The sequence below is a fragment of the Phascolarctos cinereus genome, unplaced genomic scaffold, assembly GCF_003287225.1.
Source record: "Phascolarctos cinereus isolate Bilbo 61053 unplaced genomic scaffold, phaCin_HiC Scaffold_4;HRSCAF=312, whole genome shotgun sequence".
NCBI lineage: Eukaryota > Metazoa > Chordata > Mammalia > Diprotodontia > Phascolarctidae > Phascolarctos > Phascolarctos cinereus.
The window spans coordinates 358757798-358785081 of NW_027555847.1; the positions used below are offsets into that span (position 1 = coordinate 358757798).

Here is a 27284-nt window from a genome sequence, read left to right on the forward strand (position 1 = left end):
CCTCCCCTGCCTTTGTCCTATTCCCCCCCCCCCAAGGTAACAGGAAGTCAACATCAGAGGTGGAATTTAAAACTAAATCCCTTTACTTCAGAGCTAATCCTATTTCTACTGTCACATTGCTAGGTCAAATCAATGAGATATGATCCCAAAATGAAGTTTACTTATTTTTAACAGATGCTTAGTTTGAATTGCTTCTTAATATGCATAGCTTTTATTTCAAATATACTTTCAAACTATTCCAGATGTTTACCTAACACTATAATTGATTCTTTCTTATGATATTTTATTAAACATTGTCCTCAATGACCAGCTTTCCCTATGCTCTATTTCCAGGAAAGATATCTGTGCTGGGGTTAATCATCCCTGTGAAACCCTAGGCCTGTCACATCTCTCTGGCATGTGCCAGCCTCACCGGAGCTGTAATATCAATGAAGACTCAGGACTCCCCCTGGCTTTCACAATTGCCCATGAGCTTGGGCACAGGTAACGACTAAGTAATGAATAAGTAAGGATGGAGGAGATATGGCTAGAGAGTAGTTCAGACAAAAAATATCGGGAGGTTTACTATGTCTGGAACTCCCTATGTGCCCACTCTGTAACAGGGCAGTCAGAAAAGCTAATTGTCTTAGACTGCCATCAAAATTGTGTCCAGAAAAAGCCAAAAAACAAACAAACAGAAGCCATGGGGGTAGCAAGGTGGCACAGTGGGTAGAACTCCAGCCTTAGAGTCAGGAGGACCTCAGTTCAAATCCAGCCTCAGACACTTGATACTTAATAGCTGTGTGATCCTGGGCAAGTCACTTAACCTCTAATTGCCTCACCAAAAAAAAACAAAATAAACAAAGAAACAAATCAAAATGAACAAAATTGTGTCCAGAATGAGGGAGGTGATATTCATCAAGTTTCATTCTGCTCTGCTCAGACCACACCTAGAGCACTCTGTTCAGTTCCAAGTATGCCATCAAGAAACTGGAACGTGGCTAGAAGGAGGAAAATTAGAAGATCAGAGATTTAGAGCTGGCAGGGACTTTAGAGGTCATCTAGCTCAACCTTATGATATAGATAAGAAAACTGAAGCCCGAAGATATGAAGTAATTTGTCCTGAATCACACAGGTACTAAGCAGGAGAGTCAGAATTTGAACCCAGTCCCTTCAGCTTCAAATCCAGAATTCTTTCCAATTATACTGTTCTTCCTCACAGTGAAATTGTAAGGGGGGTTGAAGTGATCCCTTTCAAGTTATCAGTTAAAGGAACAAGGGAAGTTTAGGATGAAGGAGAGAAGACTTAAAAGTGATATAACAGTGGTCTTTAAATATTTGAAGAGCTGTTGAGTGAAAGAGAGGTTAGACCTATTCTGCTTGGCCCTGGAGGGTAGAATGAGGACATATGGATAGAAACTATAGGGAGGCATATGGTGGTTACATGTAGGGAAGGACTCCTTAATAATTATAGCTGTCTAAGAAATGGAAAAGACAGCCTCGGGGCATGTCCCTGAAGGTCTATAATTGGAGATAAGCACTCTCTGGAGCTGCTGTCTAGGGGGCTCATTCTTCAGGTAGCAGCTGGACTAGACCAAGGAGGTCTTAGCCTTTTTTTGTATTATGGATCCCTCTGGCTGTCTGGTAAAGCCTATGGACCCTTTCTCACCATAGAGTTTTTAACTGCAAAAAGTAAAATTCATTGGATTACAAAGGAAACCAATTATTTTGAAATAACATTTATATATATATATATATATATATATATATATGTGTGTGTGTGTGTGTGTGTGTGTGTGTGTGTGTGTGTGTATATACATACATAAACATATATATGTATATGTGTGTACACATACATATCTATATATGCACAGACTTATATGTATGTATACATGCATATACGTGTGTGTGTGTGTGTGTGTGTGTGTGTGTGTGTGTGTGTGTACACATATACATACACACACACATAAGTTCAGGGACCCCAGGTTAAGAACTCTTAACTAAACTGTATCTGACCTCCATTCAGACTCTGGGCTTTATGAACTGATCATGAAAACTGATGTCTTCCCTACACTGTTAATTCTATGTCTTCTGTCATACCTTCTCATGGCTCTGATTAAAAAATGGTTTTTCCCATTTGTCTCCTTGCCCACCTCCTTTTTTTTTCTTCCCATTTTCTACTTCCACATAGACTCTAGAGCCAGCATGGTTTAGTGAGTGGAAAGCAGGCCTTGTATCCAAGAAGACCTGAGTTCAAGTTCTGCATCTGACACATCCTTCCACCCCTGGACAAATCACTATAGGCAGCTCTCTAAGGCTCTACATTGCAGAGAAGGTGCCAGCCTGCACTTGTAGAGGATATTTCCCTAACCTGGAGTTTCCTATGCCAAAGAAATCACAAATCTAGTCTCTATCTCCTGTGCCTGTGTAGACTCCCAAAGGGAACGGGGCTGTGGAACTGGGATGTCTGTGGTGATGCCTGGTATACAGATGTGCTTCTTCAGGTGTGTAAAAGTGTCTTGCACTGTCAGAAGGGTGAGACAGCCTGCCTCTGCTAAACAACCCATTGTTTTTAAGAATGGAGTGCAGTTCTGGCTACTGTTTATTTCCCTACCAGTTTGGGAGAAGGAAATGGAGAATAAGAGAAAACTAAAAAAACATTGTCATACACTTCAAATAGAGCCAGGCAGGCATACGTGGAAGAGCATCTCCATCTTATTTGAACCTCATTTGGGTGTGTGTTACTTTGCCCGTTAGTTCCACAGGACTTGGATTCAAATCCTGCTGATTACTTGTGTGAGCTTGGGCAAGTCACTTCACTTCTCTAGGATTAAACTGATTTAATCATCTCTAAAATGAATTGATTATTTCTAAGATTTCTCCAAGTTCTAGATTTCTGATTATCTGACACTTTTCACCACAACCTGATCCCACTTAAATCAAGAAAATGAGGCTTTGCTGACACCTGGTCCAGGAGTAAGCAGAACTTCCCAGAGTTCATCAAACTTTAATGCTAATGCTAATGACGATGGCAGAGAAAGTAGAGAAAGAATCAACTTTGGGATGCCAGGGGTGAAAGCTATTGCTACCCTTTCAGGAGCATTTTGCCTCCATTTCTAATTACTTTCCTCTTCTTCATTTCTATCCCCTTACATGTTCCTCCACCTAGATTTTTATGTGTCACTCATTCTCCCTCATACAGCCTGAGAACTCAGTAAAGCAATTGTTGAACCTGTTGGAATAAGATAGAAGGAATTAAATATTCCAGAAAATAGGCCTCCCATCTGAAATGTGCTATTTAAATTTAGGGTAACTTATCTCTAGAGTGCTTAATTTACATGCAGTGAAAGCATTCATTCATTCAATAAGTGTTTTATTAGACACCTGCTATGTGCCAGCCATTGTGCTAGATTCTCAGTTAATACATTTTTATTAAGTGCCTATTATGTGCCATGCATTGTGTGAAGTGCTGCAGATATAACAACAAACAACAAAAGTAGTGAAAAAGACAGCCCCTATCCTCAAGGGGCGGGGAGACAACACATATAAAGAACTGAAAATGGGAGGGAGGCAGAGCACGATGGCCTATGGGAAAGTACCCAATGCAGGGGCAAGGTAGAGAAGTCAGAGAAATCCCAAAGTGTACAGCCAGGTGAGAAATGAGAAATTTTCAAAAACAAAAATATATATGTATACACACACACATATATACATTGTGTGTATGTGTATATATACATACACATACATATACATATATAGATACATAAATGCATACATGTGCACACACACACACTCATACTGGAACAAACACAGTAATTCCCAGGAGGGAAGACACTAACAAATGATGATATTGTGTGGGAAGGGATAAGAGGGTGGGAGGAGCACTAGAACTGAGCTTTGAAAGGAGCTGAGAATCCTGAAGTGGAAGTGAGAAGGGATCAAGGTAGTAGATGAAATGTCTACCAGCAGGTAGGTTAGTTTGAAGCATAGAATGCATGGTGGAATTGTGCACTAAGCCTGGAAAGGAAGGCAAGAGCCACTTTATGAGGGACTTTGAAAGCCAAAGCAGTGTGTATTTCATCTAGAGGCAAGAGGGAGCTAGAATTTCTTGACGAGGGTCCGAACAATGTGTTTTAGGACTATCAGTGAGGCAGCTATGTGGAGCACAGATTAGAGAGAGGAGAGAAGAGAAGCAGGGGGCCCAACTAAGAACCAATTCTCAATAGTTCATTCATTCTTTCCTTCACTCAATAGTCCAAGCCAGAGGTGGTCACAACCTGACCCAATGTGATGGAAATGTGAATAGAAAAAAGAAGTGTTAGAAAGGAGAGATATTTTGGAGCTAGACTCATCGAAACTTGGCAGCTGATTAGTTCTGAGATAAATAGCTCATTGAAGCTAGATTGCTCTGTGCTGGTAACTTATGAAGCTGTAAAATAGATGCCAATAAACAGAGAGCCAGATTAACATAAATATTAACTGATTTGATTTGATCGGCTAATTGCAGAAGGGATGCCAAATTCTTGAAGGCAGAATTGGGATAGGAGATTAATGAAGGATGGGCTCCAGTTTCTCATGCCTCCACATGTTGGAAGATTTGTTACACTTGCATAGGGACTCAGAGGACAGGGTGTTATATTAGCAGATGGGCAATTAATTCTGGTTATCATTTTAATAGGGACCTTGATTTTCCTTTCTGGGGAAGAAAACATGTATGTCCTTGAAAGGAGGTATGACTAAGAAGGAAATGAGGGATGTACTAATAATAATAGCAATGGTAGTACTATACACTTGTATAATTCTTAGTGCATTTCAAAGCATTCTCACATCCTTTATTTAATTTGCTCTTCATGTTAACCTTGTGAGAGACGTGGGGGGCTCTTTCTGAGCAGTTTTCTTATCCCTAGGGGTGACTTGCTAAGGCAGTTGCTGCTGTTTGTCCTTCATGCTCAAAAAGGACCATGACATCAAGGAGGTGATGCCATGACATGCAAGTGAATTAGATTACACTGAAGGAGGGCTGTGAAAGGTCACCAGCACCACTTTCTCCTCCAGAGCCATCTGGGTCCAGTAGCCAAATATAGATCAGGATAACTGGAGATGGCCAAGGATGCAGTGGGGGACCTTGGCCTTTTCAAGCTAAGGTCTTTAACAGGTCTCAGTTTGATTGAGGCAATGCCTATTCAGTGATTAAGGTTCAATAAGAAATGAGGTAGAAAATTGTCTCTTTTTAAAAAAAATTGATCTGGGAGTAAAGATCTTCAGGATTTCCAGCCAAAACAGAAACAATTACTATTTCATTCATTCTGAGCTAGCCAAGGTGCATTCTGGGCCATCTCCAGTTGCCTAATCTGTGTCTGGCCACTGGACCCAGGTGGCTCCAGAGGAAAAAGTGAGGCTGGTGACTTTGCACAGCCCTCCCTCACTTAAATCCAATTCATTTGCGTGTCATGGCACCACCTCCTTGATGTGATGGTCCTCTTCGAGAATGAAGAACAAACAGCAGCCTCTGTGAGCAGAAAAGGAGCTTCCCACTGGAGACCAAACTGGAACTGGCCAGTTGGACAACATGGACGGCTTTCTCTCATTCTTTTTCCTTTCTTTCTTTCTTTCTTTCTTTCTTTCTTTCTTTCTTTCTTTCTTTCTTTCTTTCTTTCTTTCTTTCCTTTGTAGATAGTAGACAGAATCAGAATAGAAACCTACTAGGCCTCCTGACTACCAAGCCTCCTGCTTTTAATACCACACCTTGTTGTATCTCTACTCCACTGAATAAAAATTGTACTTATGGGAAACAAAGACCATTTAACTGCTTAAATATATAGTTTGTTCCCTTTCAAACCATACTGATGTATTAGGAGTGTTAGATTAGGTCTTAAGAAGATGGGTCTAGTTTGCTGATGCTTACTCAATCTGGGACATTGGGCAAGTCATAACTTCTCAGAACCTCCGTTTCCTAATCTATATAATAAGATGAGCGCCTTAGACTTGAGCTGGAAAGGACCTGAGAGCTTATCTGGTTCAGCTGTTTCATTTCACAGATGAATCCTAGAAGGGATTCCTTGGTCTGCTTACCTCACTGAGATACTGTGAGAAAAGTGTTTTGTGAACCATGAAGTGCCAGAGTGAGTTATTATTATTAATTAAGGGTCTAGCTCATTTTAAAAACAAGATTGTATCATCCCTTAGGTGAAAGAGGTTTCCTTGAAGAAGGAAATCAAATAGATGGGACACAGTGCTATTTAATCTTTCTAAAAGGATGTTCAGAAGCAGTCAATAAAGAAAGAATTGGATGATAAGAGGTATCTCACAACACACCCACAGAGGCTTGCAACCTGAAGACCAGGGAAGGTGATTTTTGCCAGAATAATTTAAGAGCTATTTCAGGACATTTAGTGGTTAAAGTGAGCATGACTCCCCCCAAAATGCATTACTGAAGGATTTAACACCTGTACTCTTAAATAGCAGTTGAGTAGAAATAGAAAGAAGTGGACTGATCGGAAGCAATGAAAATTACCCCAATGGTGAGAGCCAATATTCCCAAAAGGAATTGATTAAGGATTAAGTTAGCAACCAGGTATGCCATTTTTACCTTTTGTAAACCATTTCTAAAAGGGTTTTTGTTTGCTTTTTGTTTCTTTCAATACTTGTTCTGTATGATCAAAAATTGGAATAAAATATACATATTATATATATGTGTATTATATATATAAACACACATGGCCTTTATGTAGAGTTCTAAGCCCATTACATACAGTCTTATCTGATCTTCTCAGCAACCTTTGAAGTATTTCCATCTTCTTGATAAAAAAACTAAAGCTCAAAGAAGGTACCTGAATGACAGAGGAGTGATTCAAACCCAGATCTCCTCTGATCCCAGGTCCAGTACTCATTCTACCTTACCATGCTATGAGTTGTTTTGTCTAGGTGGACGTTAACTAGTTTCTGTAATATTCCTAAATTTACACACGCACATGTGTATAATTTTGGAAAAGCAGAATTAAGTACATTAAGTGAGGGCAGTCCCATCTCTCTATGCCTGCAGTAATACTAAATGTTGCTTCTCTCTTTATACTACTGAATTACAATTATTATCATAGGATTACAAATCAAGAGAAGCAAGGTCTTAGGAATTTGGTAGGGGATTAGTCATCTGGACCAACCTCCTCTTTTTACAGATGAGTAAATTGAGACCCTAGGAGCTCAAATTACTTTTCCTAAATCTATACAGGTAGGAAGTGGCAGATCTAAAATTTGAACGTGGGTCCTGTGCCTTTCAGTTTAGCATTCTTTTTACTGTACTATGCTACCTCTAATTACCTTCTGCTGACAGACAACAAATTCAGTACCTGGGAAGGATTTAAAATTCCTTTTACCTCATGTCTCTGAACCCCTTTTAAGTGATGTATACATAGCACAAAACATGAACCTTTGAGAGACAGTCCACAACTGCATAATTTCATGTACTGCTGAATTCTATGCTCTGTTGTGATGCCTATCACAGGCTCAGAAATAAATTAAGTTAGTTTAAAAAATTATAAATGTTATAATAGGCATTTTATTTATATATATATATATACACACATACATACATACATATATATACATACATACATACATATATACATACATATATACATATATATATATATATATAAAAGCCCTATCTCTCTTGAAAAAATGCTATCATAAAAGAGTATAATGGGCAGATAAAATCCATTGAGTTACCCAGCATATATTTTCTCTCTGTTAATTTACTCCTTTTTTATGGACTTGTCAAATCTGTGGCCAGTGAACAAATAGCAAATAAGTTACAATGAAGCAAAAAAGAAAAAGGCTAATCAGAACAGAGCAGTCAGTGAAGCCTGTTTCCCTACCTGCTGTCAATAGACAGACCCTGTACTCTGGACAAGTCTCCCTATCATGTTATCTCCTTGCAGTAGCTTACAGGGCAGAGACTGAAACCAGCACACCAGTAGTTCAAGAGAAGAAGTACTAGATTTGGAGACAGAGGACCTGATTTTGGATTGTATTTCTACTACTTAGTCACTGTGTAACCTTGAGAAAGTTACCTAGTTCCTGAACCCTAGTTCTCTCATCTGTATAATCAGTGGATTGGACTAGATGACCTTGAAAGCTCCAAATCCTATAATCTAATTTAACTCCATCACTTTACAAATGAGGGACCTGGGACATGGGAAGGTTGTGACTTGTCCAGCAAGCTTGGAAGTGGCAGCATGGTCAAGTGGAAATGAGGCTAGTCTTGGAAAAGAAAGATATGGGTTTGAATCCTGAATCCTCCACTTACTAGCAAAGTGGGCTAGAGTCTCAGTTATTTCATCCTATAAAAGTGAGTTTATCTGCATTATGTACCTCAAAGGGTTGTAATGAAGATCATTACATTATATTATATTAATGATCATCAGCTATGGTCAAGGCAGAGGATAGAATAGTGGGTTTGGAGTCAGGAAGACCTGAGTTGGAAATCATACCTCTGGCACTTACTAGCCTTCAGACCATGGGCAATCTATTAATATCTCTGAGCCTCAGTCAAATCTTTAAGGCTTACCCAGACCACTGGAGTCACGAATCCTTGACTTGTTGTTATATGTGAAGCACTGTTAGCCTTTAGGGAAATAAAGACATGACAAAAGAAAGTGTAAACAATGATACTACCAATGATAATAGGTAAATAGGTCTCTTAAGTACTCTATAGGTGTGAGCTATTATTGTTATTATTATTATCCTCCCAGTAACCTCATTGGAGAGAAAAATAGACCCAAAGCCCCCACATCTCTTGATTGTCAGGGAAAGGCTTTTCCCCTCTCCATCATAATATATCTTTTTTCCATGGTTTCTTCAAGATCAGAATGAAGTACTATTACAAAGCAGTGGAATAGCCACTGTGTCTGGTACTGTTTTCCTAGAGTTTCTTTTCTTTTTAAGATAGGAAAGTTTTCTGAAGATAGGAAAAACCAAGGGGAAAGAAAAAACACTGGAGAAATTAGATCTATTAAGTGATGGAAAAATGTGTTTTTCAGTAGTCAGTCCTCTTAAAGTGTTAGGCTAACACCTGAGACCTGTTACAGCAGTGTGCTGTGTGGTCCTTGGGTATATGGCTTGGTGTATGGAAGCAGACATTGCTAGAAAAAAACTGAAGTTCCTCTAGCCTCTCAGGGAACTGCTAGTGGTTTGGAACTTTGATAAATTATTGAACAGGTAAGCTCGGAGAGGAGTTGATGACTCAGAAAAGATTGAATTTTGAGCAGTCTGGGGAGGACCTGCTGAGATAAACCATTCTCCATTGGAGGAGACGTAATTATTGGGACGAGAGGTTTATAGATTAATTCTTTGGCTCTTTTGTGAGTACATGTCAAGTCTGAATGAGATGGGGGCTCATATGTAAGTCAATACAACTTCTCATAGAAGGGATAGAAAAATGAAAGAAAAATCACTCGCTCCCCCAAAGACATTGCTGTGCATTACAAGGCAGGAAGAACTGCTTGTGTTTATCAAGAGCTTTGATCCAAAAGTAATACAAGCTCACAGGCATGACCATGGCCAGGAGTTTATATCCTCTTCATCCAAAGCAGCCTATTTAAATTTTCTCCTTCAGATAACAGTGAATCTGAGGCAGGACTTCCAAGAGGGAAATACCTCAGAAGCAAAATAGTGTTCTTCTGGGAGTCTGAGTCTAATCTGTCTCTGTGTGTGTGGGGTGTGTGTGCGCGTGCGCGCGTGTCTCTTTATGTGGGGGGGGGAGTATTCATTACAAGGTCATCAGCACTTATCACTAAATAAGTTTTCCTTCTCTACTGGATTAAATAAGCCTAGCTTACTGATATGAAGCTTTAAATTTTATAAAGCAATTTCCTCACATCTAGTCTGTGAAGAGAAGTAGAAGTGCTATAACCCCCATTTTAAGATAAGGACACTGAGGCTCAAGACCTGAAGTGATTATTACAGTGGAAAAGTCAATGGCTTTGGAGTCAGAAGACATAGGTTCTGCTCTTTGCTGTTGTTGTTCAGTCATTTTTCAGTTGTGTCTGACTCTTGGTGACCCCATTTAGGGTTTTCTTGGCAGAGATATTACAGTGGTTTGCCATTTCCTTCTCCAGCTTATTTTACAGATGAGGAAACTGAGGTAAACAGGGTTAAGTGACTTGCCCAGAGTCACACAGTTAGTAAGTGTCTGAAGCCAGATTTGAACTCAGAAAGATGAGTCTTCCTGACTCCAGACCCAGCATTCTGTGCACTATGGCACCACCTGGCTGCCCTATGCTCTGTGTAGCCTCTGCCAAGTCACTTTATTCCTCTGGGACTGTTTCTTCACCTGTAAAATAAGGATGTTGTACTCGGTGATTCTAACATCTCTTCTAGTTCTAAATCTATTACCCTATGATCTACGGTCCCAAAGCTATTAAGTACCAAAGGTGAGACTTGAACCCAGGTCTTAGGTCTCTAGGTTCATGGCTCCTTTTTTTTTTTAAGAGATGACTAAAGGGGCCAGTTGGTGAAGGAGAAGAGAAGGGATTGGATCAGAGTCACAAAAAGACAGATGAGCTTTAATTTTTTTTTTTGTGGGCAGTCAAGGTTAAGTGACTTGACTGGGATCACACGGGTAGTAAATATCAAGCATCTGAGGCTGGATTTGAACTCAGGTCCTCCTGACTCCAGGGCCGGTGCTGTATCCACTGTACCATCTAGCTGTCCCTATGGCTCTTTCTACTTTACCATATTGTCTTTAAATTTAATTAAGAGCACTGAGGATGAGCCATTATTTACATATATAATATATACACACATATAAACATATACATGTACACATGTGCATATATTTATCTGCATTTATATGCATGTATACACGTATTAGAATATAAATGAAAATTATTTTACTGAAGGTAGAATATGCTGCATTAAAAAGCTCACTGACTCTTGAGTTAGAGGATCTGGGTTCAAATCCTGCCTCTGATATTTCCTCTATGTGCAGCCTTAGGCAAATGACTTAAACTTCCTTATCTGTAAAATGAGGGTAGGCTAAATGGCCTCTGAGAACTTTCCCAGGTCTGGATCTGTGATCATAGGAGCCTCTAACATGAGGCCCAAAGTTTGGGCCAGTGGCTCAAAATTCCCAAGAGAGAGAAAAGTCATTCAACCATGGAACAATAACTTAATGAAAGATCCAACAGGAGGAATGGTCCTTGTAGCAGGAAGAGAACTCTCTCAGGTCACCTTCCAAAGAGCCAATATGTGGAGCAAAAGCTAAAGAAAAAGATTCTAGCATTTGCATCTCCCTGGCACAACACGGGCCAGAGGCCAACATCAGGCTTTGGATGGAGAAGCCGAGTCTTAACTAAAGGGAAGACAAGCTTTACTGATGGGCGTGGGAGTTTACTTCGGACAAACCAACCAGAACAGAGAGGAATAGGTTAAGTTTGAGATGAGATGTGTAAGGAGCCAGAATCATTCAAGAATAAGGAATAGTGATGGACAGCCAAAGTGCTTTGATGCTGCCCATGAAATGAGAGAAATCCTGGAGAAGATCTCTAGCCTACCCGGCAGCTCCTCAAGAATTTATTGGAGAACGTGGACAAGAATTTCACAGGGTGAGAAGGAATGGATGGATCATGAATTGCCACATTGGAGGGAGTATCCATGTCACTAAAATTCCACATTCACTGCAATAATAACATATGTGCTTCCCTGTCACTATTAGCAGTAAAAACTCTTAGGAAACTAAAGGAAAGTTGTATGCTATGTACAACTCTGTATGCTACAGAGATAGTTGAGTTTATGTAAGGGTAGGGTTAAAAACCTGTGTTTCTGTATTCGGGAGAACTGGGTGAGGGGAACCCAAAACTAGAGAGTGTACGATGGCATGAAGTAGCCAGGGATTTGAAAGAGATGGGCTGGGGTTATGGTGGGGGGTGGGGCTGTGAGCCAAGTAGAGTTTAGCTCGTAGCTCCTGACCCTTGACTTGGTTGGGGCATTCCTCAACCAAGAGCAAAGAGAGCAGTCTCCTTCCCTATGCCCCTTCCCACCCTAAATGAGTGAGATGTTCTGTACCTTGCAGAAATCTATTTTCCCCATTCCAACATTGAATTATGGTACTTAACCTAGCGAAGCAAGTGCATTTGTCTTGCCCTAGAAAAATGAATGTTTTCTCTTTGGTTAATACTACTTTGCTTTACTTGTTTTGTGTATCTTGCTTCTAGCTTTGGCATCCAGCACGACGGAAGAGAAAATGACTGTGAGCCTGTGGGAAGGCACCCCTATATCATGTCCCGTCAGCTCCAGTATGACCCCACTCCTCTCATATGGTCCAAGTGTAGCAAGGATTACATCACTCGCTTCCTTGAGTAAGTGATAAAGGAGCTTCCTAATTACCAAACAGCCTGTCCTGAGCCTCTCTGAGGCAAATGTTCCAAGTTTTCTTTTCCTCTCTAGAAGTTTCCTAAAGATAGCTGGTTTGTGGGAAATGCCTACTACTGCTTTAGCAGGATCTCTGCTGAACACTGGCACCCAAGAGATATCAGGAGAGACCCTCAATCACAGCTTAGCTTTCTAAGCCTCTTAGAGGACAAAACCAATTCTAAACACAAGGATGGCTCCTATTGTATCACTATACATTCTCTAACATTTCATCCAGGTTTATTGCACAAGCATTAATTATCTTCTATGCACAAGGCACACAGAGTAAGTATTAGGGCTATAAACCAAGTAGCGCTTGGTTTATATAGCTCAGTCACGGAGGAAGCACCTCCTTTCTCCCTTTTGACAATCTCCCTGTCCTAGCTGCTTGTGGGTCTGGTCCATGATCTGAGCCCTTTCCCTCAGTTGTTCCCGATTGAAAATTAGCAGGAAGAGTCCAAACCGAGCAAGCCCAGTAACTGGTGTTTTTTTGGATTGCAAGATTAAGCTATTGTAATCACAGGGCTAATGTTAGCTGAGCAGCCAACGAGCTCAGCCTGGGTGCCAGTTGTATTGCTACGTAGTTGTTAGTGTTCTTTGAAGAATGAAGAATTGAACTTTGATTAAGGATATGAAATAATAAGGATGGGATGGAGAGAAGGCTTTGGGATTGGAATGGACATCTGCCAGCTGAGTGAATCGGTGAGAATGACTGTTGTAAGCCTTCATCTACTTACGTTGAATGTTTGTGTTCAGCCGAGGCTGGGGGTTCTGTCTGGATGATGTCCCCCAGAAGAAAGGTTTGAAGTCCAAGGTCATTGCTCCTGGAGTGATCTATGACATCCACCACCAGTGCCAGCTGCAGTACGGTCCCAACGCAACTTTCTGTCAGGAAGTCGATGTAAGTGCCAGATGTCTTTGGTATCCTGGGAGCTGTGCCAAGCAGGCCTAAGTGGAGGCAGAGTCATCATGCCCAAGGCATAGCTAGCAAAGTGCTTAGAGGCTTGCAGATTGAAAAGCAAGTGAGTCATCGATTAGTCTGAATCAGATTAAGTTAGTTGGTATCTTCTGAATCCTAGGTCATGGCCCTTTCCACTAAAATGAGGTGATATTTATAAAGAGCCTTATAAACTTTAAAGTACTATATAAACGTTGGCTGTTGTTATTGGGGAAGGGAAGGGAATAAGCATTTATATAGCACGTGCTATGTGTCAAGCACTGTGCTCAATGATTTAAAATTATTTTATCCTCACAATAACCCTGTGAGATAGGTGCTGTTATTATTTTACATTTGAGCAAACTGAGGGTGAGAGAGGTTAAGTGACTTGCGCAGGGTCACACAACTAGTGAGTATCTGAGTCCAGATTTGAACTGAGGTCTTCCTGACTCTAGGTTCAGTCCTCTATACACTGCGCCACCTAGCTATCCCCAAACATTTATTAAACACCTACTATATGCCAGACACTTTACATTTTATCTTCACGACAACACTGGGAAGTAGGTCCTATTGTTGTCCCCATATTATAGTTGAAGAAACTGAGGCAGACAGAAGTCAAGGGTCACATAGCTAGTAAATATGTGAATATGGATTTGAATTTAGGTCTTCCTGACTTCAGGCCCAACACTCTACTTCTCTGTCTGGCTACATGATGATAATGTTGATTCCACTAATACCTTGGAGGGGGTGGGTCTCTTTTTCTTTGATTCTCTAGCTGTTCCTGGCACAGGCTCACATACCACTTAGTACCTTGAATCCCTGGGATAAAAGGTACCATATAGAGCTAAGAAATAAGCAGGAATTTATTAGAAATAAAAGGGAAATGTTTCTTCAACACAGTGGAAAGAAAGGAAAACACACTCCACGAATAATGAAGGAGAATTAACATGGAGAAGTACCTGGGAAGAACGTAAGACCTTCTTAGCTGAGCTGATATACAACCATGTTGGGAGGTGGTAGATATAAATAATATCAACCCCACTTCTCTGTCCAGATTCAAGGACAAATTTATTGTTTTTATTCTCCTTTATGATTACATTTATTTTCTTGAGGTTAAAATTCAATGATCTTGGGGCAGTTAGATGGCAGAGTGGATAGAGCACCAGCCCCAAAGTCAGGAGGACCTGAGTTCAAATCCGGCCTCAGACCAAACACTTGACACTTAGTAGCTGTGTGACCCTAGGCAAGTCACTTAGCTCCAATTGCCTAAACATTTCAAAATAATTTTTAAAAATCAATGATCTTCTTACATCATCTTCATTTCCAATTATATCCATCCCCTCCCTTGCCCAGAGAGCAGTCCCCTGTAACAAAGAATGAGGGGGGAAATGTAGTTCAGCAAAACTAGCCAACATATCAGCCAAGGCTAATAGTATATGCAATATTCTGAACACATAGTCCCTCACCTCTACAAAGAAGAAAGGGAGGTATATTTTCTCATTTTTTTCTTCAAGACCAAGAATGGTCATTAGACTTGAATGGCATTCAATTTTTGTGGCTCTTCCCATTTCCATTGTGTGGTTTGTGTGTGCATACATGCATATGTGTGTGTGTGTGTATATATATATATATAAATTATGTGTATATGTTTACTATATATGTATATAGAATTTTCTTTGTTCTGCTTACTTCTCTTTGTATTCATTCATAAATCTTTCCATGCTTCTCCCTTTTCTTCATATTTATGATTCTTTCTTTTAATGAGATTTTTTGTAGTGTGACAAAAGATGAAATGGACAGGGTCATAATGTGTTCCAAGATCTTCCATCATTGATTAAGAAAGAATACTGAGTCTGAAGTCCAGTGGCCTGATTTTGAATACTGGTAATGGCAACTGGAAGGCATTTTAGCCTCCCTGCCCTCAGTTTTTCCATGTGTAAAATATGGAGATTGTACTAGATGGCCTCTTTGGTCCCTTCAAACTCTAAATTTATGATCCTATAATCCTGTCATGATCTTGGGCAAGTTGCTCTCTGAGCTTTTGTTTTCTCATCTATAAAATAGGAGGAGATTCATGAGATCCTTTCTAGATTAAATATTTTGTGGTTCTCTCATGTCAAAACCCACATCTGAAATGCTGGTTGAATGGAAATGGATGTGTTTACTGCATTTAATTGGAAAGCAAATTGAGACCCTGTAGATTATTAATGCAAGGTTCTCACAATACCTTTCCCACATTCCCATCAAACTGGTTAGCTACAACTCACAAAGAAGTGACATCTTTCTGTCTGGATAATTTCAATTTCCTTCACCGGGAAAGAGGCAAGTATAATCACTCTACTTTTATTGATGGAGAAACATAGTTGGAAATCTATTGAAACAAATGTTGTATGAATGCTGAATGATAATTAGAACCCAGAGTCTGTGACTTGCTGTAATGAGCATGGTTACCAGTTATGATCTATCATTGTCTTATTAAACATTCTGCAGAAATAGTCCTGGATTATAAGGAAACATGGTTCCATCTTCTAATTTCCCAAATACTATACTCTAGGTTTCTGTCTTTCATATAGTAATTAAGTCCAAAGTGTATTTGAACTGGATTGGATGCTGGCCTTAAAGTCAGGGAAAGTAACATGGTATAGTGAAAAGGGTCAGGAACCTGGGTTTAAGTTCTGGCTGTCACTTTACCTGTGTGACATTCAGCAAGTAACTTACGTCTTTGGGCCTCAGACTTCAAGACTTCTAGCTCTAAGTCTGTGATCATGGCACCTTCATTACATCCTTCCAAAGATTACTGAGAGTTTAGTTAACATCTTGCCTCAATCATTTACTAGTTCTGTGATGATAAGCAAGTCACTTAGCCTTATAGAGCCTCTATTTCTTCATCTGTAAAACGGGGATAATAATAATGAATTTCTCTACCTCATAGGAGATAAAACATTTTGCAAACCTCCGCAGGCTGTGTCAGTAGTAATTGCTGTCTTTATTACTAATGACTGTACCTTTCCTGGTTTTGCAGAACATTTGCCAGACATTGTGGTGCTCAGTGAAAGGCTCGTGCCGCTCCAAGCTGGATGCTGCTGCAGATGGGACCAGGTGTGGAGAGAAAAAGGTGATGTTCCAGACTGTGACAGAAGGCTAGAGCAGCAGAGGGGTCTGAGGTCGAGGACAGTGGTCACGGGAGATCAGTCAGAGTGCCAGAAACCGAGGCCAGTCCAGGCAGAGCAATCAGTGTCAGGCATTTTCATTTCTGACACTCATCCTGGAATTCCCTGTGGGAAGATGCAATTAGAGAAGAACAGTCCTTGATGCCGCATTTAACTGAGTGAACTCTGGCCAAACACTTCACACATCTTTAATGGTTTAGCTTGGTAGTCTTGAGAGATGGGGGATGTTGCTGACAATGGAATTTTCTGGATTGATTATCCAAAGACCCAATTTACTCTTTTTCACTTTTTTTTTCTAAATGAAGAATAAATTGGACAAGTCAGTAGACATTTTCTTCTGAGAATGCTGATTTGGGCCATTAACTTCCTTCTTTAGCACCTGATCTGGCTACATGCCCACAACATTTCTCTACTTTGCTAGGCACTAAGTCCAGATGCTCTCAGCCTGCTGGGGGTCAAAATATAATATTGGGTTACAAAGCATTTCCTTGAGAGCTAGTTCTTCAGGACCTTCTGATTTAGTCTGTACTATTTACTGGAAGAATAAATGAGTCCTCAGATTTGGGGGAGGGGGGCAGCTTCTTTTTTCATTTTGGGGGTAAAAGGATCTATGAACCTCTTAGGACATCAGGGTTATCTGAACTGAAGAGGAAATCATGACAAGCAGATACAACCCGCCCAGCACCTCCAAGAAACGTGGGCATAGCTTGTAAACATGATATATTTCTTTCTTCATCACTGCCTTCTCCTTTTTACTTTCCCAAACAGATAGTTGACTTGAAATATTTGGATGGTTAGTTGGTGGACTTGTGAATTAATTCAAACATTTTGAAGAGCAATCTGTAATAATACCCAAAGAATTATAAAACTGTGTATACCCTTTGACCCAGCAATACCACTCTTAGATCTGTTTCTCAACATGATCAGGGGAAAAGGGAAAGGACCTATATATTCTAAAATATTTATAGCAGCTCATTTTGTGGTGGCAAAGAATGGAAATCAAGAGGATGCCCATCAACTGGGAATAGCTTAACAAGTTGTGGTATATGAATATAATGGAATACTGTTGTGCTATAAGAAATGATGAACAGGTTGATTTTTAGAAAAAAAAACATGGAAAGGCTTGCATGAAATAGTGAAGAGTGAAATGAACCAAGAGAACATTGTATACAGTAACATCAATATTGTTTGAATGTAACTGAACAACTAAGTTATTCTGAGCATTATAAATACTCAAATCAACTACAAAGGACCTATGAAGGAAGAGATAATCTCCACCTCCAGAGAAAGAACTGATAAATAGAAGTAAACATAGTACATTTTTGCATACATACATAATAAACATATACATATATACACATGTGTGCATATATACATACATATATATCTGTGTCAAGTGGTGGCCTTCTCTAGTGCAAGAGGAGACATTTCAGAACTTAAAATGTAACAAAAAAATTAAATTTAAAGAAAAACAAATATGATTGGCATGTGGGAGAGGAAACCGACTCATTCTTTGTTTGTCCAGAGGGTAAAATTAAAAACAACAGGTTAGGTTAAAAAGAAGGCATTCCTTCTTCATTAGAAGAAAGAACTGTTGAAATGCTACCTCAGATAGTAGAGAGCTTCCCATGACTAGAGGTGTCAATCAAGAACTACTGGAGAACTTGTCGGGGACATTCTAGAGGAGATGCCTTCACCAAGTGGGAAGATAGACTAGGTGATATCTAAGAACTCTTCCAATTCTAATATTTTTTATTATGAAGGTCAAAACTCTCAAAGAAAACTCTCTTTTGCCTTTATTTCTCTGATTCAGGTCTGAGTTACTTTCCTCAAAAATTGGTGGCAAAAGCAAGGTCCTGAGTTTGAATTTTCCTGCTGTGAAGGGATCTTCTCAACTCCCTGAGTGCTAACTTGATGTTGTTGTGAGGTTGCTAGCTTCCTGACCTATTTTTCTCCTGTTTCTTTCTTCCCTTCCTCCTGACCCCTCAGTGGTGTATGGCTGGCAAGTGCATCACAGTGGGAAAGAAACCAGAGAGCATCCCTGGAGGCTGGGGCCGTTGGTCACCTTGGTCACATTGCTCCAGGACCTGTGGGGCTGGAGTTCAGAGTGCAGAGAGACTCTGCAACAACCCTGAGTAAGTTGCTGTCCTCTTTTTTTTTCCTCTTTCTCTTTTTAAAGCCTTTGGATTTGAAATCCTGATGAGCATAATCCCTGTAATTCCAAGCTTTTTGATGAAAAACCCAACCACTGGTTCTCTTCAACCTCAATCAAGGAAGAATCAAAAGGAATGACAAAGGATGTTAACAGTCCATTAGGCTCTGTGTTTGATTAGCTATTAGTCCTGCTTCCTAATATTTTTGGGTTTTTTATAGCTTGGACAAATAGGACAGTTCTCATTTCTATGTTAAATTTGGGGTTGGCTTTTTTTTCACCTATAGGTGTCCAATTGGAATGCTTCTGAATAGCTTCATTTGTTTAGGGGCAAAAAAATATCCCCAGACCCCATAGATGCAGAATTAATCTTTGCAGGAAAATTTCTGCCTGATTCAGTTTATCAGTAAAAAAGTGTTAAGGGCCCCTCCCCTGCATCCTGTGGTGACTGCTGAAATATTTAATAATGTAGATTAACTATAAAGATATTTAATAGCCTAATCCTGAGTTTTCCAAACTATGTTTCACAGAATCCTTGAGTTCCACAGAAACTTGTTTGGGGCAAATGGATAGGGAGGGGTCAGTAGATTAATTTTACCATTGGAAGCTTTAGCTATCATGGTGAAATTACTGATTTAAAAAATATATTTTATGTTTATATGATGTTGGATCTAAATCCTTTCACTTCTTCTAGCTCCAAATGATACACTCATACTCAGTATTAGTTCCTTTTGTTCTGGAGAGCAGTCAAGTACTACACCAGAAAAATGATAGAATGTGTTGCCACTCACTATCAGAAAATGAGGTTTGTTTACTGTGACCTAGAAAAGAAAAAGCATGAACATTAGAGAGAAATTTTAGCATAACTGCCCCCAGTCTCCTAAACCTTATTGCCCATTAACTTATTAGTTAATTAATGTAAAAACCTTACACCATTATTAAAGGATGTCATGGCTTAGCATATAGAGGGCTGACCTTGAAGTCAGGAAGCCTAGGCATCAAGTCCCACATCTGACATATTGCAGTACTTTCCACACTGGAAGTTCCCTTCATTGATAAAATCTCAGGGCCAGATAAATTTTTTTAAATTATGATTATTATAACAATAATGATGATGACTATGATGATGATCTTATTTCTTTAGTGCAGGGATTTTAACTTGAGGTCCTTGGACTCCATAGAGGTTCATTGATAGATTTCAGGGAGGCTGTGAACTCATACGGGGAAAAAAAATATATCTTTATTTCAATAGAATTTTTTTCCTTTTTAGTCCTATGTATTGTATTTCATGTATTTAAAAATATTATTCTGAAAACAGTCCAGATGCTTCACAAGACTTTCAAAGGGGTCTATGACATAAAAAAGGTTAAGAACCCCTGCTCCAGTGTTTCTCTATAATATGAGGTGACCCTGATTTCTCGAAGGTTATTCCAGTGAGGCATAAATCCTGGCATGTCCTTCCAGCTTGGAAAACCTCTGAGTACAGGTCCAGCAATAACTTGTATGGCTATCGGCCAAAAACTTACCTCTCTACATCCATAAGGTAGCCATCAGAGAATGATATTTTTTTTATCTTGAAACTTATGAAGACCAAATGCTGACAGGTAGAAGGGCTGTGAGCTTGAAGGAGCATTCATATGGTTTTTAGGGATAATCATAGGTGGTGCAATTGAGATAGAGTCACTGAAGTTGGTGTAAGAAAGACTCCAAATCCTTCTTCAGACATCATCTGTGTGACCTTGGGCAAGTCACTTAACTTTCCTCCCAGTTTCCTCAGATGCAAAATGGGTAAAATAATAACATCTATCTCAGAAAGTTGTTGTGAGGATTAAGTGAGATAATTGTATTTATAGTATTAACTGCTTCTCTTCTCCCTTCCTTCTCCATCCCCCATGGCCCATTGGCTACAGATTGGTATGAGGGAATATCTTACACCAATGAGATAGATATGGATGATGATATGGATATGGATGATAGAGACAGAGAGATGGAAATATAGATGGGTATAGATATAGATTCTATTGATATGGACTTAGATGTAAGTGATATGAATGTGGATATAAATATATTCCCTTTACTAATATTGGCAGTAGAAACTTCTTCTGCCAAAGCAGATGGGCAACTTTTAAAGTCAGAGTTGTCTGGGGGCACTGAGCAATCCAGCGCTTGCCCTGGGGCACGTAGCTAGTGTATCAGAGGCAGCGCTAAGGCTCAGGTTTCCTTAACACCCAGGCAGTCCCTTTATTCCACATTGTCTCTGTGTTACTATATACTACTGTGTACTGAAGTACTGAAAACAAGCTAGGGAGAATGGACCATGTGATAATTTATGGAGTTAAGAAGACCTCCTTAAAGAAGTGACTTTTTAAGGTAGAAAGGAAAGTGAGTTTGGTAGCGATTTCATAGTAAGGAATTCCAGAGAATGCTTTTTATAGAAAAAGTGGTCTTTGGGGAAATTTTGAAAGCACTCTGTTTCATTGGCAGACCCAAGTTTGGAGGGAAGTATTGCACTGGAGAAAGAAAGCGCCACCGCCTGTGCAACATCCACCCCTGCCGCGTGGATGTGCCAACTTTTCGGCAGATGCAGTGCAGTGAATTTGACACAGTGCCCTACAAAAATGAGTTCTACCATTGGTTTCCAGTTTTTAACTCAGGTAAGACATGATGAAAGTTAACATATCCCAGTTCCTGGGCCTCTGCCATCAATCCCCAAGACAGATTTCATTGTCAGATTGCCTATGGCACCTGAGCTAGGTGCATTAAACAGAGAAAAGTATGGTTATGAATCCAGTCCTCTGGGAATTTATAAGCTGAAGCAGGCAACCTTGACATGGGTAAATCAATCAGTAAGCACTTACCAGGTGTCGTACATTCAGTGTTCAGGGAGGCATACTGTAAAGAAGTTACAATGGACATATAATATACAGTCCCTGCCCCTTGAAGAGGGGTATATCTGTCTGTCTATCTGTCTGTCTCTCTCTCCCCTCTCTCTCCTCTCTCTCCTCTCTCCTCTCCCTCTTCCCTCTCTCTCCCCCTCTTTCTTTCCATATATACATATATAGACACACATAGTTACATGTATACACATATATGAATAGTTTTTATTTGTGCCTGCAAAGGGTTGATTTCACAAATAACATTCCTCGTGAGTGGAATGCCCACTAGTTATCCAAGAGGCCATTATTGGTGATATACTTAATCCTACAGCCATCAGGAATGCTGAACTTCTCAGCTGTCACGTACTTAAACTCATCATCATTGAACTTGGTGAGAGCTCACTTCTTGGAGATGTGAATCTTCTGGTGGCCAGGGAATTTGAACTTGACCTTCTGCAGAGCCCCAATTGCATACTCTTTATTCTGGACCTTGGTTCAGATGGACATGATGAGCTGGCTAATGCACATTTGGGCTATGGTGCCCTGAAGCTTTCCAAAGGCTCTTTCCCCATACCTGACTGCTAGTTAGGAGCCTATCAGCCCCTGCACAGGGGCTGAAAAATATCTTGTTGGTGTGGCTGACATGAAAGGGATGCAGTTGCACACAGAAATGAAAGCCATCTTTACCATCACTCTTCACTTTGTACTTGTTGGAACAGATCTGAGTGGCATCCAGGGCTTCTGAGCCCTGCTGTTCACATTCATCTCATAAAAATATGTACACAAAATGAGAATTCATCCACTTTTGCTTTCCTTTTGCCAAGATATTGATTGGCTTTGGGAACTTCCTACAGAAATGGAACTTTGGGTACAGCTTATACCCATATAGTAATTATACTTGCAATACCTACAGCAATGGGCAGGATGATGGCCTATGGCACCAACATAATCAAATGTTATGTCTTTACCCAGAGAAGGAACTCATGGAACTTTTACAACACATGTGAATAGTGGGAGAACAAAGGCTTAAGCACACAATAGATGTTTGCTAATTCATCTCAAGGGCTGTCTCCAGTCGTCCTGATCCATATGTTGCCACTGGACCCAGATGGCTCCAGAGGACAGAGTGAGGCTGGTGACTTTGCAGAGTCCTGCCTCACTTAAATCCAATTCACTTGCATGTCATGCCATCGCCTCCCTGATGTCGTGGTCCTCTTTGAGAACAAGGGACAAACAATGACAATAATCAATTAATCAGTGGTATTAGTTATATGTACAAAAAAATAGATTTGTAGAAGGAGATGAGTATGGCCTAAAATATTCAGAAAAGGCTTCTTGGAGAAGATCAGACTGATAATGGGCCTCAAAGAGGGGGTGAGATTTGAATCAGCAGAGGGAAGAAAGAAAACAACTCAACCAGAATCACAGAATTGTAATTGAACATGCTATATGTGGGATTGGAGCAGTAGAGGAAATAACCAAAACCAAAGATAAAAGTAGTAAACCCAGGTAATGTTTGATTATAAAGCACATTCTATATGGATCGGCATTGTGTAATTGAGATAGAGATAGGGAGCCTCAGCCTCAGCCTCAGCAGTTCTGTGTCCAGGAATAATGGGCCAAAGAGAAGTGCTGCTCTCCTTTGATCACAGTAATGAACAGGAGTCCTCCACGTGTAAGGACAATAGTCCAAGAATCAAATTATAAAAAAAGCATATAAGCCTATAAGCCTATAAAAAGCCATAAGAAGCAAGTTCCCTTCCATGGGAACTGCTGATATTGGAATGAGTTAGACACCAATTAGGAAAGAGTTCCATTTGTCCGTACTGAAAGTATTGGGGTGAAATAGATGATTTAATTTAATTTTATTTTTTGGTGAGACAATTGGGGTTAAGTGACTTGTCCAGGGTCACACAGTTACTAAGTGTCGAGTGTCCAGTCTGAGGTCAGATTTGAACTCAGGTCCTCTGACTCCAGGTCCAGTGCTCTATCCACTGGGCCACCTAACTGCCACTGAAAATGATGATTTTTCAAGGTCCTTGTCAATCCCTTGTACCTGGCTTTATAATTACTGAAAATGCACTTGGGAAGATATGAAATAAAAGTTTTACTTACTAACAAAATATAAAAATTACTTGCCTGGACTATGAGATGAGTGATATGGCATTTGGAGTGGCTGTGGTATAGTGAGAAGATCACTGGATTTTGGCTGTAAAGACCTTCATTCAAATACTGGCTTTGCAACTTATCTGGGTGAACTCAGCCAAGTCATTTATTTAATTATTCCATCCCTCTGTTTCCTCATATATAAAATGCTAACAATAATGCCTACACTTCTACTTCTCAGGCTAGTGGTAAGCAAGGTACTTGGAAAACTATGGTGCAGTCTATAGAAATGCCAGTCATTAATGTGATCCTTTCCACTGACTTTTGATCCAAAATAGATAAATAGTTACATAGCTGTCAAGGACAACATCTGCCTCTCTGACAAAGAAGCATCCATTCATGCTTTTGGTTAAAAATCCCATGTATCTCTTTGAAGTATGTGTCTGAATCCTGGGAAACACATGCAGTCTAAACACTTGAGAACCCAATATAACAAAAACTAACATGGACACTGCCCGACAGGCTTGTGGTGAGTCATTGATGATGGACATGGTTGTGCCAGTGTGAAACTCTTCCCTTGCAGTGCTGAGGGCCTCACTTAAGGAGCCACCAAAGAGTGCTCCTTAATGTTCTGTCTTTTATTTTCAGAGATGCTGCTGATGCTACCCTCCTCAGAGCAGGAATATCCACTTCTTTACCCTTTGTTGTCTTTGCTGTTTTTCGGTTGTATCCAACACTTTGTGACCCCATCTAGGGTTTTCTTGGCAAGGATAATGGAGTGGTTTGCAATTTCCTTCTCTAGATCATTTTACAGATGAGGAAACTGAGGCAAACAGGATGAAGTGCTTGCCCAGGGTCACACAGCTAGTAAGTGTCTGAGGCCAGATTTGAACTCAGGAAGATGAGTCTTCCTGACTTCAGGCCTGGCACTGCACCACCTAGTTGTCCCCTTTACCTTAGTGAAGATGTTTAATTCAGTTGTCTGGCAGTATGTTGTAGTAGGAGTATGAATCTCAGAGTCAAGAGAAAGACCTGGGTTCAAATCCTGACTCTAACATTTGTAAGTTCTATGACCATGGATTAATTTGTTAACCTCTTTGATCCTCAATTTTGGTCATCTAAAAATGGAGTTGATAATGATATTCATGCTACTAGCTACATAGGGGACAGCTAGGAGCTACAGTGGATAGAGTGCTATCCCTGGAATCAGACCTACCTGAGTTCAAATCCCCCCTCAGACACTAGTTGTGTGGCCCTGGGCAAGTCACTTAACCTTGTTTGCCTCAGTTTCCTCATCTGCAAAATGAACTGGAGAAGGAAAAGGCAAGCCACTCCAGTATCTTTGTCAAGAAAACCTCATATAGGGTCATGGTGAGTCATACATGACTGAAACAACTCAGCAACAAAAGCTACATGGGTTGCTGTGAAAAAAGTGCCTCGTGACACCCACAGAAATAAGAATAGTTGACATTTCTAAAGTGCTTTTCAGGTGTACAAAGTATTTTACACATAGGAATTGGATTGGTGAATTCACTGGTATCAGATGAAATATATGCATGTAAAATTGGAGGCGGGGGGTAGAAGGAAGCAGGGATATGGATCTGTGATTTTCCCAGCATGGGGAATATTCTGGTGTTGAAAGTCCCAACTTTAGTGCAGATTGGCAACTGGTCCATAACTTACAGCCTTACAAAGTCCCCCCCCACACACACACACAGAAGTTGCCCTTAGCACTGAGGCAGGTTGTAGTCATGCATTCAAAATGTGTGAAAAGTGGTACCTCAATAAGATTCTTCCTCACTCCATAGCTATCCCTCTATTTACTATCCTATAATCATTTTGCCAATGAGAAAACTGAAATAGAGAGCTTAAGTCACACAGAGAGTAGGTCTTGGAGCCAGAATTCTCTACTATGCCACTCTGCCTCTTCTGCTAATGACATAATAGTAATTGCGTTAATGTGATAAAGTATCAATAACACTTTCTTCTAAATTGGGGTATTCTATAATTAATAGCCATGTAGCATCACTGGGAACTTAATGGCATTAACCAGATGGGTTTTTGAGGTAACAGGCAGTTTGGGTTCATTAAAAACACCGAAGTTTCCTAAGTGTAACCTAACCCAACATCCTGCTCCTACTCAGTTCTGGGCATAGCACATTGTCCATCTGCATTTCCTGACAAAAATATGCACATTGATGGAATAATTTGGTAGGCCCCTTCATCCAATTGCATGTCATAATCTAGACACTTGGTATTTTTATCTACTTTGCTTTTATTTTTGATGGGTATATGATAAGGATTCAAGAATATGTTATACACACATATACATGCATTGTGTGTGTGTGTGTGTGTGTGCGCGTGTGATTGAGGTTTATAGTATGGGAATCATGGATATTTGGGGAGAAAACCCTAATTCTTAAATTAACATTATGGAGATTAAACCTACCTTTCCACAACACATCCCTTGGTGCTGGTGTTCAAGACAGACCAGTGGGCTTCATGGCTCCTAGGTCTGACCTATTGTGGCTATGCTTATATCTTCATGGTCTAATGTGGGTGATTTTGATAATAATGTTGTAGATTAGGTGAAGAGGGAAAGGGTAGGGAAAGGCATCCTAGGAGTCAGAAGATCTAGGTTCTAGTCCTGGATCTGCCTTTAAATTACCATGAAACTCTAAACTGGTGACATAGTCTCTCTGGACTCCAGTTTCCTCATCTATGAAATGGAGTAAATAACTTTTGTCCTGCTTATCCCATAAGAGGTTATCATGAAGTTCAATAAAATAATGAGTTTTAAAATATTTTTCAGTTTAATAATTCGACTCCATGAGACATTTCCTTATGCACTTCACACAGTGGAAGGCACTGATGCCAGATACTGGGAATATTAGGCAAAAATGAGAAGAAAATCTTCTAGAAGCTTATCTTCCCTTAGGAGCTGGAGTGAAGAGCACATGCCATGTAAACAAATAAGGAATGCAACAATTCAATAAAGTAATTTGTGGAGGGAGAAAACATTAACCATTGGAGCAATCAGGAAGGCATCATGGCAGTGCCTGCGCTGAACTTAGAAGGAAGATAAGGATTCAGAAAAGAGGGGTCAAAGAAGGAGTGCATTGTAAGCCGAGGGGTGCTTTGGGCTAGTGCAGTGAAGCAAGAGATAGGATGATGAGTACAGAGAGTAATTAGCAGTCTACTTTGGCTAGGACAGGGGTGGGGAATCTGTGGCCTCAAGTGATCCTCTAGATCCTCAAGTGCAACACTTTGACTAAATCTATACTTGACAGAACAAATCCCTTTCATTTAGGGAAATAAAAGGATTTGTTCTGTAAAACCTGGACTCGGTCAAAAGGCCTCACCCAAGGACCTAGAAGGCTACGAGTGGCCTCGAGGCCGCAGGTTCCCCACCCCTGAGCTAGGACATGGAGTATGTAAAATGGAGTTAAGGTGCAAAATGACCACAAAGGTTATCACAGAATCACAGAATTCCACCGATGGACAGGACCACAGACAACACTTGTATAACCCATGCCTGAAGAAGAATGCCTGTTACAACACATTTGATATGTGGCCATCCAGCCTTTACTTCAGGACTTCTAGTGAAGAGGAGCCCACTCCCTCTAGAGGCAGTCCATTTGACTTTGGGGTAATTC

At 40.2% G+C, this 27284-nt stretch overlaps 1 protein-coding gene and 1 pseudogene across 2 annotated transcripts in view; one reads left to right on the top strand and one right to left on the bottom strand.

The window, feature by feature from the left end:
• The window catches only part of ADAMTS12 (ADAM metallopeptidase with thrombospondin type 1 motif 12), a 534685-nt gene that overhangs the window by 314845 nt on the left and 192556 nt on the right, over positions 1-27284 (top strand). For both annotated transcript variants that reach the window (XM_020995368.2, XM_020995376.2), the window contains exons 7-12: positions 334-483; positions 12192-12335; positions 13144-13288; positions 16347-16439; positions 18484-18629; positions 21131-21300. In XM_020995368.2, coding sequence (XP_020851027.1) covers positions 334-483; positions 12192-12335; positions 13144-13288; positions 16347-16439; positions 18484-18629; positions 21131-21300 — 848 coding nt within the window. The remainder of the gene's footprint in view (positions 1-333; positions 484-12191; positions 12336-13143; positions 13289-16346; positions 16440-18483; positions 18630-21130; positions 21301-27284) is intronic.
• Positions 21765-24378, bottom strand: LOC110213680 (large ribosomal subunit protein uL16-like; annotated as a pseudogene).